Source organism: Papilio machaon, chromosome 14 (assembly GCF_912999745.1).
Source record: "Papilio machaon chromosome 14, ilPapMach1.1, whole genome shotgun sequence".
In the NCBI taxonomy this organism is placed as follows: Eukaryota; Metazoa; Arthropoda; class Insecta; order Lepidoptera; family Papilionidae; genus Papilio; species Papilio machaon.
In genome coordinates this window covers 2,148,505-2,166,849 of record NC_059999.1, presented here as the reverse complement: position 1 = coordinate 2,166,849, position 18,345 = coordinate 2,148,505, and the positions used below count along the sequence as shown (strand labels likewise).

At 35.8% G+C, this 18,345-nt stretch overlaps 1 protein-coding gene across 3 annotated transcripts in view; it reads left to right on the top strand.

Moving 5' to 3' along the window:
* The window catches only part of LOC106719816 (serine/threonine-protein kinase minibrain), a 112,094-nt gene that overhangs the window by 11,512 nt on the left and 82,237 nt on the right, over positions 1–18,345 (top strand). Inside the window, exons 1-3 of one of the 3 annotated variants that reach the window (XM_045680882.1) lie at positions 4,883–5,249; positions 8,891–9,069; positions 10,477–10,578. In XM_045680882.1, coding sequence (XP_045536838.1) covers positions 5,216–5,249; positions 8,891–9,069; positions 10,477–10,578 — 315 coding nt within the window. In that variant the 5' untranslated portion in view covers positions 4,883–5,215. Of the gene's footprint in view, positions 1–4,882; positions 5,250–8,890; positions 9,070–10,476; positions 10,579–18,345 lie in introns of those variants that run through there. The other 2 variants (XM_045680883.1, XM_045680881.1) reach the window with 2 other exon arrangements.

Here is an 18,345-nt window from a genome sequence, read left to right as displayed (position 1 = left end):
CGTAAAGTTATGAATTCACACTTTCAACACATCTGATAAAAGTAGTAACTGATGGCAGATGAACACAAAAAAAAAAAAAAAAAAAAAAAAAAAAAAAAATGTTAAAGGTAAAAAGCCTTGGTGGTATACCCAGCGGGCCCCGACGTCGTTGACCGGCGGTTTTTGCTCGGCCATAACCACTTGCCTCCGCAAACTAGAGCAAAACTCAACACCACGCTATATTATCATTTGTATATTATTACCATAGGATTATCTTTATTTAACGTTATTATTTAGAAATCGTTATTCCATAATTTAATATATAGTTTTTTTCCAGATGAGTTCTGATACAGAAATAATGTCTACAAATATGATGCAAATATTTTATGGTAGTACTTGATTCATACATCTTAGATTCCAAATCAAAAATTACAGATCAGTATCATTTCGGCGATTAGGGATGAGACATTTCACAGTATTTTGCGTCAGTGGTGATAAGATTAACTGCAATGTCACATTAATGTCATACCAAAATGAAATGTGAAACGCTTATCTTTTTTAGCATTTCGCAGATGCTTTATAGAATTCGTCATATCTTGGGAAAAACGTTGGTTACACTAAGCGATTAATAAATCATAAAGTATGCGATAACAACAAACAACTCTCAACATTGGAAAATCCTTTTCTGTTTGTTTTTACCATTTACAATCTTCTAGACTTTGTATACGATCGTTACTGAGTAAACATGCCGTTTAAGCTTCGCTAAATAGGTAGAATACGCCACAATACAAAACGGTGTTGTAATTTCCTGGGGAGAAGAGAGAAGCTCTCTAAACTTGTATCTATTTTTACTTTTATTTTATTACTAGCTGTCGGCCGCGACTTAGTATAAAAAATACTAAATTGCTAACCCATGTCTTCTTCCAGACAATGTTCTATATCCATGCTAAATTTCATCCGGATCCGTTGAGCTATTCTGGAGACGCCATCATCCAAACATCACAAGGAGACACAAACGTCCATCCATTCAAACATTCGCATTTATAAAATAAGTAAAATTTGTTATTTACTAGATTTTGTCGGCGACTTGGTCCGCGTGGAATAAAAAAAAACTTTCTGATGACTAAAAATAATTAAATCGGTAAAAATAAAAATCATTCCTCTTTATAATATTTATTTATAGGTTAACCTAATTTTATCATGTGGAATTGAAGAAGTAAGATGTTGTCTTGATCAATCATGAGACAGAAATTCGCGTGTCATCGACAGTCGGGCGCGATAACGGCGCGGTGTTTTCGCGCGCGCTCGCCGAGGCCCCCGCGCGGGCCTCGGGTGAACGGCCAGACAGGCGGGCGGCCGGCCGTTAAACCTGCCCGGGACCCGTCCTGCGGCCTCGCCTCGCCTCGTGCCTTGTGCCTTGCCTCGACTCGATTCGCGAAACGCCTCACGAGTTATGACTGCGCCTCGATTAATGTCTCCACGATGCCGGTGCATGCGGTTTTTTTATCACACCCAGTGTAAGACTATTGAAGTGGGTATATAGATAATAGGGTATGTAGGTGGCATAGTGTTTATAAAACACAATACATGTATATTTTATCTTTATTAAACTCACCGTCGTAGTTACATTGTTAATGCTTAGTTTATACTATTCTAATAGAAAAGTAACCATTATTTTTAAATATTTCAAACTCAATTTGGAGACAAATCTAGTTTGAAAAATTATTACTTATAACTAACATATACATTTTAAACGTGCATTTTTAATGATAAGTATCATTACATTTGGAAAAACCAGCGACCACAAAACAGGATGGTTTAAAATTACGTGAAATATTATTTTTATAACTGAGTGTACATTTTTGTAGCATATCACGAAAAATGTTTCATTACAATTATAGCACACGTTTAATAGTATTCCATTGATGATTTGCTCAAGTACTGTTTAAATTATACATTATAGCCTAATTAGCATAACAATCTTAACAGACGTAGTAACTAGGCAATTAATTACGTGACGCTAGAATGTGTTGCTAGGTAATTCATTCAGTATGCCTACGTCATGCGGAGTCAGAGAGTTGTCTACATCTTTTATCATTTTAAAATATAGAGTTTTCTTACTACTGAACCTATCGGCGTAACATCCCTTAACATTTAGCTAGCTTAAGTTTTTTGCTTCGTATCGTTTTAATTAGAAATTGTTATATCGGTGCTAGCGCCACTGTCTAGGTACACCCCAGGTAGTTGATAATTCTTATTGTCCCAAGATTGTAAAAATTTGTGCATGACTAACGAGGCTCGTTTGCACCGAGGCAAATGAAATTAAAGGAAAGCTCTTTTAACAAAGTCCAAGACTGCAATCGTTTTGTTTTAATCACACAAAGATTTTTTTGCAGTCTGTTTTGATTGGTTTTGTAGTTGTTAATTATTCTCTTGTAATTTTTAATATTTTCTTTGTCTATATTTTCATATTGAAAGCGTTGGGGGTAGTGAATACTGCTATGTACAGGGTCAATGCATTATTGCATTTTCAATTTCTCCGGTTATCCCAGAATTAAAGATTTTAACGCCTAAATTCATTGCTCATTGGTTAAAACCATGATGTTTAAGATTTTAGTCGTATTATAATTTAGGTAACTGATAAGTTAATATGATGTCGATTGTTTATGAAAATGATAATCTATATATATAAAAGAAAGTCGTGTTAGTTACACTATTTATAACTCAAGAATCGCTAAATCGATTTGACTGAAAATTGGTGCGTAGGTAGCTTAGAACCAGGAAACGGACATAGGATAATTTTTATCCCGTTTTCTATTTTTTATTCCGCGCGGGTGGAGTCGCGGGTAAAAGCTAGTTATTTATAAATTTTAAATAGCATCATGATTTGCGAAGATCGTGCTGCGAAATGATGAAGCAACAATTCTACCTTTTTTCAACTTCTTTATTAATATATGAATTACTGTAGTTCTATACTAAACTATTATTTTATTTGCCATGATTTATAAAATAATTTAGGTGGTGATTCCTAAAGTTTTATATAGAAAATAATTATTTTAGATTCGTGGTTACGCGTCTATAATAATTGTGTCCTAGACATGTTTTCAAAACAATGCTGTTTTTGAAATAAAATTGCAAAAATGATAACAATTTAAGTCATCCCTTGCAGTATAGTGTACAATAGAAACAAACAGGAAAGAAAGTTGACGCTATCAGTCAGCTAAAATATTCATCGGTCGGCCGTCGTGTTCGCTATTGACTGATTTATTTCTCCCGGAGCTTCGACGAAAACAAAATTTGTCCGCAGACGCCGCGCCGCCCGGTCTGGCTGAGGCGATGCAAATGAGAAACACGGACGGTCTTCTCGTGTTTATGCGGCGCTTCTGACGCTATGAAAATCCACTAGATGCATTATTCTTTCGCCTAAGTGCTTAATAGAATATCCGCTGAATAATTCACCAGTCGAAGACGGCTAATAAAAGCATGGCTGACAAGACGTCGCTCAATATGTAAAGATATGAGATCCGTTCTTGAATAATATCCCGGTGAGACTGTTTGGGGCGCTAGTTCTCCCGGCGCGCAGTCGGGACACCGCGCCGGGGCACAGGTGGGTTCGGGCGGACGTCTGCGCCGGGTGCTCTTTCATTCTTTGTTTGCGCCAAGGATTTGCATACAATCGGAGAAATTGCGTAGCTGCTAGCGGCCGTCGGAAAAAAGGAATTCGTGTAGTTTTATATGCACACGAATGTTTCCAAGTGCGGGCCCTTACCTCGTCTTTTTCTTCTAACGTATCGCGCTTAAAAACTTTCCGATACTGTTTCCATGTATGAAAGCAACTTATTTTGTCTGGAAAGTTTTTTTTGTTTTCCTTAAATTTCGTGTTTACATCTCTGACGTCCTTTTTGCCTTAAAGTCTAACAATTTGAGAGAAAAAAACACAAATATAGTAAGTAGTTCGGTTTTACCGATTCCGTAAAATTGGCACAGTCAATCAGGGTGAATGTAAATATTAATGTTTTATTTTGGACTTCAAGTAAAAAACTTGTATGCGTTGACTTTATTTTCCTAATATATCTAATAAAATTTCACTAAATATTTATTTAATATCTGCATTTTTACCGAGTTGTATTTAATAAGCAAACATTAGTTATTTACATATATGTATCTGTCGTCGTATTCTTAAATGATCTTGATTCAGTATTAAACACGATGTACCGTAGACGGTGTTGCATAATTTTAATACAATGGAACGATTTGAAAACATTACATTGAATTGTTGTCGTAATGGGCGTTTAGTTGAACTGTGCTGCGCCGTCGTCGATGCCACACTCGATGTCAAGTAAATCGAAGTTATATAGAATACGGAAAACACTACTAATTAAACACAAATTGTGATTTCAAAATCGTCCTTTTTGTCTGTTTACGCTCTTGTAATTTCTGAGCATGGCGTTTTGAAGCTGTATACTTTGTATAACAATATTTTTTAGGGATATGTCGATTTCAAATTTTATAAATTAAGCCCATCCGAAGTATATTGAGTGAATTTGGTTTTCTTAAAATAAGCTAATAGTTAATTTACTTCAATGGTAGGGTACTAAAATAATTTAAAAAAATGCCTACATGAAGTCTAAGTTTAAAACTATGTCCAACAGTCTATTATTTCGGTTTGGACGCTTTTTAAATGCGTACTCTAATTTTAAATAAACGTACATGTCAATACAATTTATTGTCTATAAATAGCTTGTTTATTAGAGCAATTGCTGACAAGGAAGTAGGAAACGATCGCGTCGATAGGCGCGCGAATCATCGATAAAATCGCGGCGGCTATCGTGGAGTAAACCTGCATGTTTGTCATCTGAATCACGTGGCCTTCCGCTCTGTTATTACTGACGGCGATCAGCGACGGCGCGCGTTAGTTGAAGCGGGCTTGCCGCGCCGGCACACGCCGATGCTGCGTTCCAACGTTTGCGCTTCCCCACAAAAACATCGACACGTGCACAAACATTGTTGCACAATACGCGCTCGCGAAACGGAGTTGTCCACGATATGCGTTCGCGTTCTTTCAACACTTATCAAAACAAGTTGGCGCCGAATTTTACGTTTACCAGACGTTCAAAAAATGAGCCGTAAACCCTTCGCGTGCCATTGGCGAACGATAGCAGTGTTCTAAGTGTTGCAGTTTTGTTTCAAGTGGTCACTATTATTGTGTTATGTTTAGTGAGAATAGTGTGAAGAGATGATATCAATCACGGGAGACAAAGGCCATGAAAGTAAGTAGTTCGGACGAGCTGCGCTCAATGTCGCCATAGCTTTGTAGGTCCACGAATATTTTTCTACCAGCGATATGTCAAGGATGCCGACTTAATGGATTCCTCGAAGTGTCGGACGACGAACTGCGCAGTTATTACACGTTAACCGTACTCGTTTGAACTTCCAGCTAGTGCCATCATATGACCTTGTAATAGATCCGATACAGGGATGTCATAAAATAACACGTGCACTATTATTTGTTTACTATTTCGAACTGTGCCGATAATGTAAACAGTGGATAGGCGAAATTCATAAAGTAAACACAAATATGTACTTCTTATGCGTATATTTTATGTACTTAATATTTCATATATGTTTATATTGATTCGTATTTACATTCGTAATGTAAATAAATTAATTATATTGGACGAATAAGATCAGACATACAATGTACTACAAAAATTTTAAATGTAATTCTATAATGGAAACCAATCGGTAAATGTTGCTGTAGCTCTAAATTAATTTACTCTGAAAACTGCAATTGCGAGTCGTATAGGACGATGCCGACTGTGTTGAACCTCCCACGCCAATCTACCGGCGGCTAGTCGCATTCCACGCATACTTACCACAGGTTGTCGGCCGGCACCGTGGCCGGTTCCGACCCGCTTGCAGCGGTGACGTAGCAACTCGTCTCCGCGCGTTCGTCGGCCGCGTGATGCCATCCATGTGAGCCCTTCCTCCCCCCTCCGACCACTATATGCTAGCGGATAGAACGGGACATTCGAACACTATCGCACGGTCCCACTTACGCTGGTCGCCGCTACTGCGCAGTTTAAATGCAAACTAATTATAGTGTACCATGGGGAACCAAGATCGCGTGCGCTTTTGCCGCGTGCCACCTTTCTACGTCGAATTTGACATACGGCTCCGAAATAAGCCGTAAGGTGAAAGACATGTTTCACCTCTTTGGCATTGAAATCCAATAAGCCGAGTATTGATCCGCGGGAGTAAGTACGCCGTAAAGAACACAACATTAAATTTTATTCCGTTCGGAATTACTCTCTATGCTGTATAAATGTGACCTGTTCGCGTATAGTACGTTACATTTTTTTGACTTGGTAGGCACCCAACCAACTGAAGAGTTACAAATTGCCGAAAGTTTCGTGGTTTTTATTCGTTTTGTCGCTTTGAAACGAAGAAGATCTCACAGACTACGTCTCGGCGCTTTGTACGGAACAGTATAGACCTTAATGCTAATTCTTTGATGCGGCCTGATTTTCAATCGCGTATACGTCATTCATCACTGCGCCGCCATCGCGTTGGTTACGTGTGATGTGATGTTATGAGAACGCGCCGAACGACATTGATTTATTTTGATATACAGTACTCGTTTGATAAATATCTGACAAAAGGCCTATCAGCTGATAACTAATAATAATATGGTTTATCAAAAGCCCTTTGTAATATAGTTTAAACGTTAGGGATAAATTCGTATTACATAATGTTATTATTATCTACACACATACCTATATTATGATCACATTTCTGTAAGAAATATAAAAAACACGCAACCAACATAGATAAATGTTAATACAGTAAACTGCGATAGATTCTAGCTGGATCTTACAACATAACTGTCAGATCTAAATTACATTTGTTGGTGAAAATTGTTCTTTATAAATTACCTCACATATTTACTAATTAAAATATAAATAATTGTTATTAACAAGTGATTAATTAAGATGATAATAAGTCGGTGTTAGAACAACACAAGAGATTGCGCGATCATTCCGAGCGGCGACTAGCGACTGTTAGTAATATCATCTTCGCACACGTAACGTATAGTTTCCCAGTCAACTACGCAGTTGTTTACACGTGGACATGTGCAGTCGCATCATGCAGCTTGTAATACGTCTCAATATTACATAAGTCTTCACTACACAATTATTTCATTTGCAATATCTCCTGTAAAGTTTGTTATAAGATACATTACAGATCGGTTTCATTATTCTATTCGATGACATAAAAATTATATTTTACTGATGAGATTAATCATAGTTATTAGAAATCTGTATTCTATTATATCTTAAAATACGAACATATCAAAAAGAATCCTTAGGAAACAAAATAACAATGCATGATATCGGAAGTATTGCAGATAAATCGGATCAACTGAATTAATTTACTTGGTTTCTCTCAGACAACATTTTCCTCTTAACCAATAAAGACTCAGATGTGCTCTGGTTCTTGTGACATTAATTTATCATACTTAAATTATTACTTATTCAATAAAGAATTGTATCCAATTAATGAGAGTTGCAATTAAACTTTGTTTATAAAATGGAAACTTACAAGACATTCAACCAACTTTTTGCTCAGAGAAGTCGCCTTGAAATAAACGAGAGACTCGAACGGTGATGTTTTATTATGAAATGTCACGTTGTGCCAGACGGTACATAAATAAGCCTGAATTAACTCGTCTGCGACCTCTGGAGTGATAAAGTTCGCTGTCACACCTTGGATTAAGTTCTGGAAAACGAAGTTTAATTTTTTAAGTAAGTGATCAAACATTGACAATACCAATCGTATATGTATACGATTGTCTTTAACTCCAATAGCACCTTACCCTTACAATGCACTTTATTGGGTAACAACTTTTATGCATATTGAATCAAAACAATTTTTTACAGTGGCGCATGCTAACAAGGTTGAATTTATTAGTCTTTCGTAACATTTTGAAGTTAATAAACAGTATCGAGGCCAATGCTTTTAAAGTAAAATCGACACATAAAGTGAAACTGGAGATTTACTGTTTGAAGTTTTCGGAGCACTCCCCTAAAGTGAAAGTATAAGATTATATTCAGAGATGTTTTCGCGCACATCAACTCCAATGTAAAGTTCTTAAGAGGTTGATCGGTTCGCTCGAACACCTTTGACGTGATCAGAGCCAACCAAATTTAGAAGGCGTGTGAACAGAACGTGTGTCTATTGTCAACATTTTTCAAATTATGGTTGAGTCACGATTCAGGTTAATGAACTATTGAAAACGTGTTTGAAGGATTTTTTTCGAAAAAGAAAAAGAATTTTTAAATTTACTGGTAGTGGACCTTACTTTCTTTGCCTTATAATAGTGTGTTTCATTTGTCTAAAATTCTAAGATTATTTGTCGGATTTTACGAAAAACTTGTACACTGTACATTATTACGAGTAATATGTTAATGTAATTGATACGATTCATATGAAATAATTAGTGATTCACTTTCTGAAAATACGTGTCATATCTAAGTGGTGATTCATTTTGTACATGGCAAAATATTGGGTTTGTGCGATACGTGGGCAGGTAGATAGGTATCACCTAAGCCACTTGAAATTCAAACTTGTATTGTTGACTTGATTAAAACATAGCTCTCGATCGCCTTTACAGTCCAGTCCGCATTGTTAAAATTCACATGAAAATATAGGTTCTCAGTTATTTTTCGAAAATAAATACAGCAAGTAATATTTATTCACATTTTTGATTTACTTTGTCCAATAATAATAACACGTAGTTAATGTCTAAAAAACGTAAATGTTATATTTAAATCAATAAATTATGTATTTCTGTGTGTTTTCTCATCATATGAATGTTTTGTAAAAACGTTTTATTTTGTTATTGTTGCAGTGGGCGTTGTGGGCGGCGGCATGCCGGAGGGCGCGGGCGGCGAGCGGCGGCACGTGCCGCTGTACGGGCGGCTGGTGGCTGAGGACCAGCTGCCCTCGATGAGCGCGCCGTCCGACATTCAGGTGAGCGCTAGAGCGCGCAACACCCGAGCTTTCTGCCGCTACCGTTACCCTCAACAGGTAATTGACGCACGAGACGGTTAGCAAGCCGTATGCTGCACCGGACCGTTGCATCCGAATACCCTTAGCCTAACAACATATCTGAAAGCAAGTCCTCGATATGCGAGCAACTATTGCGTTTTCAATTATTCCATATTTACAATTTTTTGTGTAATAACGGTCCGGTACAGTACGCGGACGACTTGATCAGGTAAAACCAAAACTTAGCCCAAATTCTGAATACATATACGTCGAAACAACGATTCTATTGGTTGTCGTACACACAATAAAATACTTGAACAACCCTTGAAAACAGTCTACAACTTGCAAGTGAATTAAATTGAATCGCAAACCGCGACTGTATGAGGGACGTCTGAGGACAATAACCTGCGGAGAAACTCACTTTGAAAATGTTGACTAATTGAGACACAAAGTAGCGACAAGGTATGGCTCAAACTTTTCCAAGATTATTTAATTAAACACGTTTATACAACAATGTTTTCTTTATTTTAATTAAAAAAATAATAAGACGGTAAATTTCTACCAAATTTTGTTTCGGTGATAAAGAATCCCCCCAGTCTTGTAACATTATGTAAAAAGAAAAATCTATTTTTCCCTGCCGATTTCGACCCTTCTAATGTAGACATTAGAACAAAACGCTTAGTCGTCCATCATGAGCACTACAAATGAGTGGACTACTTGTCGGTGCCTTTGTTCGCGTCCCATTATGACGCGGAGAACATCAAGAAAAATGAGGATGGACTTATCGAAAATATCACCTATATAGATCAGATTTATATGATCGTAATAAAGAACCACTAGATGAATCAATGCTTAAAATACGATTAAATTAATTATTACTATTAATTTTGATATGTTTGTATTAACTATTATATATACAGTAAAACTGTTGTCTCGATGTTTTCTCAGTTAACTATTAATCAGTCTCGATTTCAATTGTCTGCGTGAAAATATTGGATTTATCATTTTTTACGCAATGTCATATCGTGAGTTAAGGATGTATTTATATATATACTGATTGTTATAGATATCGTTCGACTGTTTCTATGTATGAACCAATTGTTTATGAATTATTACCGTATGCGATAGGTGTTTATTTGAAACCGTCTCGTGTGTTAAACTCGCTTTTAACGCCCACTCTTTATCTTTTGATTTATGTTAGTATTGTTGTATTAAGTTTGGCTATCTTTTTTTCTCGTTACGCTTTCACATATCTAGTAGATTGTTCTATTTCGTATGCCTATATTTTGTAGATCGCTTTTAGCTATTAATCGATTTTTTCATTTTTCGATATCACAAAGCACACGTTTTCTATTTTCATCACATATCACCTTATGCATCTCATTTAGTTTTGCTTACGCAGGTTTTTGTCATGTGATTTTTAATAACCAGTTCTGTTTTGTCTAGGCCATGCAGGCGAGAATACCACACCACTTTCGAGATCCTTCAACAGCACCGTTAAGGAAACTCAGCGTGGATCTTATCAAGACTTACAAACACATTAATGAGGTAAGTTAATTCTATTTGACAATTTGTAATATAAATGGTATATATGTACACGAATACGGAAACTACTGTATAACCTTGTATGTGTAAAGATATAATTTTGGGCTTGAATGTCGTGATGTGTTTGTTTAAATGTTTAATTGTAACACGGAAAATATCGTTTTTCTTACAACTTGTAACAATTGTAAATATATCACGACTATAATCTACTAAGACTTGAAGAAAGTTGACGAACTAATGTTTACTGTCATCCACAAACACTTCGGTTGCTTCTTCTATATCTATTGATATATATACTTCTCGACGTTTTAAATATTCTGTTTTGATAAGTAAATGATGATTAATTTCAATGTATAAGTACCCAGGCATTAATTTGACACATCTAGCAGTAGATTGCTCTTGTTTATTTAGTCAAATATAATTTAATTGAAAAAGATTTAAAAATATAACCCGAGGTGGAAAAAATTAGAGTACGACCTTTAGCATTGCACTGTGGACTTTCTGACACGATTCTAGGAGGTGGGTGGCGTGGGAGTGAAATTTATAGCCACGTAAATAAGAAAAACTCAATGAACCAGTAAACTGTTCAATGAAATAGTGACCGGGTTATTGCGGCAACGAATTATAATTTTTACACTCTGTAATCGTGTTAACTTTGGTAATAAGTAGCTGTGTTTATATGAACGTTAGTACGTAAAAATACCTTTGATTTATGCTACTACTTATTTGTATAATTTGGCTATACGTTCTGTTTGCGTTTATACAAAAATTTGATAGAGATTTTTGAAAAAAACTAACGGAAATAATTTGTCACATCTTCCAATTTTAACTCCCTCTCATGATTAGTAGTCTCTGGGTAAGGTTATGAATATTACAAACATTAAGACATAAATTACTCAGACTTACCGGACTTAAAGATAACAGGTAACAATATAATTTTCGATGTTGCCGCGACATGATGACCTGTTTGATAACTATTTTGTCCATCTCCTAGTGTTTTCTTTTTGTACGGTTTCCATAACATTGCAATTATCCTTGTTTATCCTGTTTACAATATAATGCGCGTGTAGCTTCCGTGACCTTTAGCCCGAGTGGGCGTAGTTTTCACTGCAGCTAGAGTTGCGTAGGCGGTGTTCCTGCGTCATGTGAGACACGAGTAAGTACGCCACGTTTAAAGGAATTAATAGAGATTATTATCATTATTTGTTTATTTTTTACGGTTACTAATTAAATTATTAATATAAAATTGAAACAGGAATTTTCTTCTTACTAAAGCTGGTATAATTTAAAACAAGACTGTTCTTAATAAAGGTAGAATTGCAATTTCTGTTTTGTTAATATTCGTTTAATTACATCGTATTTAAACGGTAATATTCTATTTAATAATAATAGGCTAACTGTTGTTGTATTTGTGTCGGTGGCAAAATAAACTTGCAACCCAATAACTGGCAATGTGCCATTCGATAATACTCATCAGGGATAAAATCTGCGCCTTATTTATGATATATAGTTTCGTCGAATCTGGGAATCAATAAATTCTTTGAATGACAATTTTTGATGTTTTTCATCTAGATTTGATAGGATATATAGTCTTTAGAGCTCTTTACCATTTGATACTGCATTTTTCTTTATATATTTCTAAGATATATATTTATGGGCGCTTTTAGAGTCTTCATTTTTTATCCAAGTTAGTAAAGTATTTTCTTTTAAGATGGATATAAAAATAAAAGTTTCTCCAAACGTGTTGCTATACAAGAACAAAAGCCGGTGTAATTAATGTTGACGCCTGGCAGACACGTGGAGTCCTCCCTCCAAAAGCTCTACGTTTATATTTGAACGGTTTAATTATAGATTATATTCTATTTGCGTACGGTGCTGGTCGTTGCTCTATATGTCTATATGGTGCTCTGTTTACATGGCATCCTGCCAGTCTTTGTGTCTTGCGCCACGTCTTCTATGTAACTTTTAAACGTCATTGATTTTATATTTACGACTTCAGTTATTTCAAAACTCTTGAGGTGAAACTAACATTCTAAAAATAGTGTGTAAAAACTTAAACGAGAATCATTGTTTTGTATAGATTAAAAAAATATATATATGTGAATCTGAAAATAAATTATTTTTTACGTTAGTAAATCTTGCCACATCATCATCAAACTCGAAATTCTGAAAATCACTGGCGATTGTAAAAATTAGTTCCGTAACAAAATAGACCGATTTAAATGTTGTTCTTCATTTCAATTGTAGTTATTAACAATTTTCCTTAAAAACTGCTATCACTTGTTTCTTTTTTCAAGTTGTAACTCTAAAGTATTGCAAACAACAGGAAGTTTACGATTTAAAACCAATTGATTTTGTTGACCAAACCCGACTGTTGGCGTAATTAACAAATACGTTACCTATTGAAATAATAAAATGTGAAGTTAAATTTAAGTCTGTAAGCGCCAACGCAATTTCTACAATATCGGATTTAAAAACCAAAGATGTACTCCCTCGAACTATTACAGAAGAATTATGTACTATTAAAGAACACGAACATTAAAGTTTAAATGATATTAATTGTGCTGCAATTTTCATACACGAGTAGAAAGCGATAAAATGTTTGTTTTGTAAACTATCTATTTTAAAATAATAATTAGTGTTAAAACTAAATAAGTAATTTGGAGCATTCGAGTATTATTTAGCTGTTCTGCTGACCGCGTGAACGGTCTCGAATGACCTCAATTGCGTCACGTGCTCGACATTCCACTGACGGTAAATAGTTTTCAACCGAAATGCATACATTGCACAAATGCAATATAAACAAGTTATACTATTAAAAATATAAATGCTATTTGATTTGGTTTTTTTTTTTCAACATTCATTATACTAAACATAAGGAGACATTAACATCCGCCGCTTGTTGTACATCGACCTAAGTTAAACCAGCTAATCTACTGTTTATGTACACAATCATCACAAAAATACAAAAAAGTTTTTTTTTGATGTAAATTACGCTGAAGAGGACGTATAAGTTATTTTACTACATAATGATTTGACAACAGACTAATTCGAATAATGTCATATTTGTACAATAATATTTATATTGACGTGTTCCATTACAAATAACTGAAATACTAATATTCAGAATTTTCCTACCTAAGTACGTGAATTTTACTGACATTTTTGATTATTTCAAGTGACTTCATTTAATTTACACTTAAACATTTATGTTGCGTTTATGATAAGATACATTTTAACTCGCGTTAGCTAGATTACAATAGCGTTAATCCAATCATGAACTTGGTAATTTGAAATTAAAATCGGATTTCAAAAAGATTTTTTTAGGTAGGAGAGAGGTAGAGATTTAAGAAAGAATTTTTAGAAATTCAATTCTAAAGCGCCTAATAACGTCACGGGCAACGACACTGTGCAATAAGTTGTTTACGTATAAAAATATTGCAATGCGGTGACGCAACGGCGGCAGTCGGCCACCCGTACTAGATGCAGTAGGCGACAATGAGTAAGCCACTGGCGAAATTTCGCAACGGCCCGGTCGATGCCAGTCCGATTGGAGTCAAGGAGACCGCGATCAATATTTATAGCTAGGCTGTCGAGTTCGCTTCGACCTCTTTTTTATCCCTATCGTAAGAAATTTTATCTCGTGATTTACGATCTCATTATTGTTTCATTGCATTTTGCGGTATCGGATACGACGGCGTGGCGCGGCCTATCCTCACAGGAGATAGCGAATTCACTCTGCGTGCCGCTCGTACGCCGCCGCCGTCCCGCGCCGAGCCGGTTACAAATTATGTGCGTGTTATGTTAGGTTTTTGGGTTACTGTAAGATTAATGTACTTTTTCTTTAATACTTTGTGTCGTAGTTCGTTTTTATTTATGCTGAGAATACAGACACATGTGTAGTTTGAGAATTTACTGGAGGTGTGATTTGAGAATTTGTGATATTATTTCTAATGTTTGTTTTGCTACCAGTATAGTATTATCAAGTGAAACACATCACTTGATAATAACGAAAATACTCGCACTAGGCGGATATTCATTACAATCAATGTGCTATCAATTCTAACAATAATTAATTGTGACATCCCAGTAAGAACCATGAGCATTTCCACCCAGGTGTCTATTGTTGTTTTATTGCAGTCTGTACTCAATAACGTGCATCGGTACTTCGGAGTGAGGCGGACATCAGCTGTGGACTATCCGGCTCGATTAATTGCGATATCTAGCGTTCGCACTGGTTACAGATTAGAAATCATTGTTGTCTCACTCCATCTGTTTCAATTTGTTACTGTTATAATGTATATTTGTTATTTAGAAATGGCAAAAGTTAGATTTGATGATTGGAAACTAACGTCACTATTGTTGCGAATCTTTCAGCAGTATGTCTACACGAGGTTCAAAATTTTACATGTAAAATTTTACAACCAGGTCATCGTATTGAATAGTATTGTTCCGCAAACAGTAATAAAATCGTTTATTTATGTCAATAACGCTTGCATGTAAATGCGTAATTATAATAATATGATTAGCGGGCGCGTCACTGCTCGACTCTACGCTTGTTTTGGTGACGTTTTCCTGTTTGTGATGTGTTGCTACTCGCTTCAATGTCTGGATTCCGTCTGATTTAAATCACATTTCATTGTGTTATACGAAATACAAAATGTTCTTGTTCTAGTCAGAGTACGTAAAATTTAAAAAAGATACGTCACATCCGGTAACGCTTTGAGATTTGCCGCAAGACGCACCTTTCATATATTATATTCGTTCAGAAATAATTATCTCGTCAAAAAGTTTCATAAAACCTTTTTGATATGTGATAACTCTTCACGTATAGGTTTATTCATTAAAAAAATTCTATTAACTGATGATTAACGTTACCAATAGAATATAACAAGATTTCATTAGATGTTTGTAATGAGGAGACAAGCGCAATGCAAGCAAGCGGTACAAAGTGAGTCAAGGTGAGAACGCGCGTTGCTACGCGGAGCGGGCCGTCCGGCGTATGCCGTTGACGCGCGAATTATATCCGCTCATGTACACTGCTGGACATAGGGCTCTACAATATTTTAATAGTAATAGATGCCAGCAACAACAACAGTTGTTGCACGAATGGTCGGCGAATACCTCGACCACACAGAAGACAGGCGTCAAATGGAAGCAATTCCTCGTAGTCTGATCAATGTGCTTGCGGGAGGTCTAATTTTAGACCGCTTTCCCTTCACAGCCTTTTCTTATAAAGAAAGGATGGAAAAGGGAAGCGTAATTGACGGAGGAGGGGACGCATAGAAAAGAGAAATATCCTCCTGTGCGTCGTCTCTTCCTCTGTCAATTAAAGGTTTGACAAGCATCTGCAGTTGCGGATGTCCATGTGCAGCGCTCGCCTCGCTATTTCGGAGAATTCAGGACGCCGCTTGCTCGTTTGCCACCTTATTAAAATAATCACTATCTATCCGGTAAACATGCTTCTGCAACATCTTGTGGAATGCTGCAACTACTTGGATGTCATAAGTCGCAAAAATACCTGTTTAAAAAAATGATTTTATGATATTACACTATCTTTAACGTTGTGTAGAGATTAAATCAGGCCATTTCTGTGTATTTGCTCAAGGAGGTCAAATAATAACAAAATTGTTGCACATGTTTTTATTGCACGCAAAACAAACCTGATTCAACGTCCTTGCCTCGTAAGTAACTTTTACGAATTGCTGACGGATTTGCGTCAATCGGATAACGAGAACACTTCCTTAATATTTTTTTTGAGAATATGTGTCGTGATAGAGAAATGATCAGACATTGAAAATAATTTCGAAAGTAAAAAATTTGGAGCAGCCATAAAATTTGGTTGTATTGTGTACGGTTTATAAACGACAGATCGCGTGCACCAAAACAATGATCAACGCTAGTTATTGACCGCCTGTTATCAAAAAAATGCGTTGCGCATCAAAAATTAAGCTATTCGATGTCATCTTTCAATTCGATTTTCATCAACGCCAACTATAGTTGTTGAGAAAATTTTGTTTTTCTGAAAAGAAATGAGCCACATGTCCCTCGGCGGCTTGTGTTATCTGTGCCAAGGTACCACGCCGTGTTACTAATTGCGTGTTAAAATTTACTTGACATCGCTCAACCTTCGCTAGTAACCAATTCAAGTAGATCCTTCACTTCGTTATATCGTTTTACGTTAACAATACACTCTGGAAGGTCTAAGGCGAATGGCCGTCGAGTATGATTTACTCGGAAACGTTAGCGTTTACTATTACGTTGTTTCTCAGGTGGTCGTCTGTACAACCTTGTCACAGTTAACCCCAATGGTGGCGCATTGAAAGTTCCGCGGGAACGGGGACAAGCTCTTTGCCGACCGCTGACTTCATTGTTTAATTAATGAACCGGCCTCATTTTTCAATCTTTCATTGATAGACTCACATACCGTCAATAAACAATGAAATGATCTCGGACACATCTCACTGTCTCACGTTACTTCCCTCGGAAATCCTATATTCTTCATAAATAAACTTATATCGTCTTATCCAAAATTATAAGTTACTTATCATATTTAATTTACTAGTAATTACTGTTCACTGAAAACAATAACCGCTATTTAACATTTCGACCACATCCACATAACTTGCGTAATGACATGACTTGTTTCATTTTCAACTCAATTGAACGGTGACATTTCGTGTTGATGCAATGCACTTTGTTATGTAACGCGCAATAAACAACGAGTAATCTGTATCGACGGAGAGTAACACCTAGGATGTAGTATCGAGTGATATAAAGTAAAAAAAAAAGTTTTGTATCAGGCGATGGTGTTTACCGTCGAAATGTGTGTCATGTCCATAACGCGCCTGATAATAAACTGTTTCAAGGAGACGATTAAGTAACGTTATGTCTTACAACACTGGCCACGCACACGTTCAACTATTAATAAATCTTTACACCGTACGCATGTATGTACGCATAACTGTTCCTTAATTTAGAAATATATAAGCCATTTATTTAACTTTGCTTTAACCTATACCATACATTTTTTTTTTAAATTAAACCATCAACATTTCAAAGTTTTATAAACTGCCATATATTGAATAGTTTAACTAATAGACAACGTAGTCAATCAAATCTGATCACATATTTTAAAATGTAACTTCTTTTGTTATCTAACATAAATCATTATTTAATATACTTGAAAGATAAAGTATACTTGATTTCAGGATGTAAAAAGAAAACACTGACCAACACTAAGAATGCCATGTAAAAAAAAATCACTGGTGATTTTTTCTTTAAAAAAAAATCCCTTACAGTAATTGGATTGAGTCAGGATCGATTAGAGCGGCCGGAGTTACATCTCGCTAAGTTAGAGTGAATGCATTCGCCATTCCTCTTAGCTAAAGGACTAATCTTTTTAGTGATTAAACTAAAAAGAATATAAAGAAATGTTCAAACCAAGTTCAATCTTGTCCAGCTAATTGTAGCCCAATGAAGAAGTGCGAAAGAAAAACGACTTTTAACAGTTAAATACTTTTAAAAAAGCCAATGTTAAAACAGTGAGATAATTTTGAAATATTTGTTTTGATACTATAAAACGGCATGAGAATTATATGTATGGATGTGTGTTTGTATATTGAAGTGCGACTGATAGTAAACATTTGTCCCCTCTGACTTCACATCTAGACGTTTGAGTTAAAATAAAACATACAGCGAAATACCTGAATAGCCCTATATGAACTAAATAGATAAATGTAATGAACAGTTGGCGGTGCGGCGGCGTGG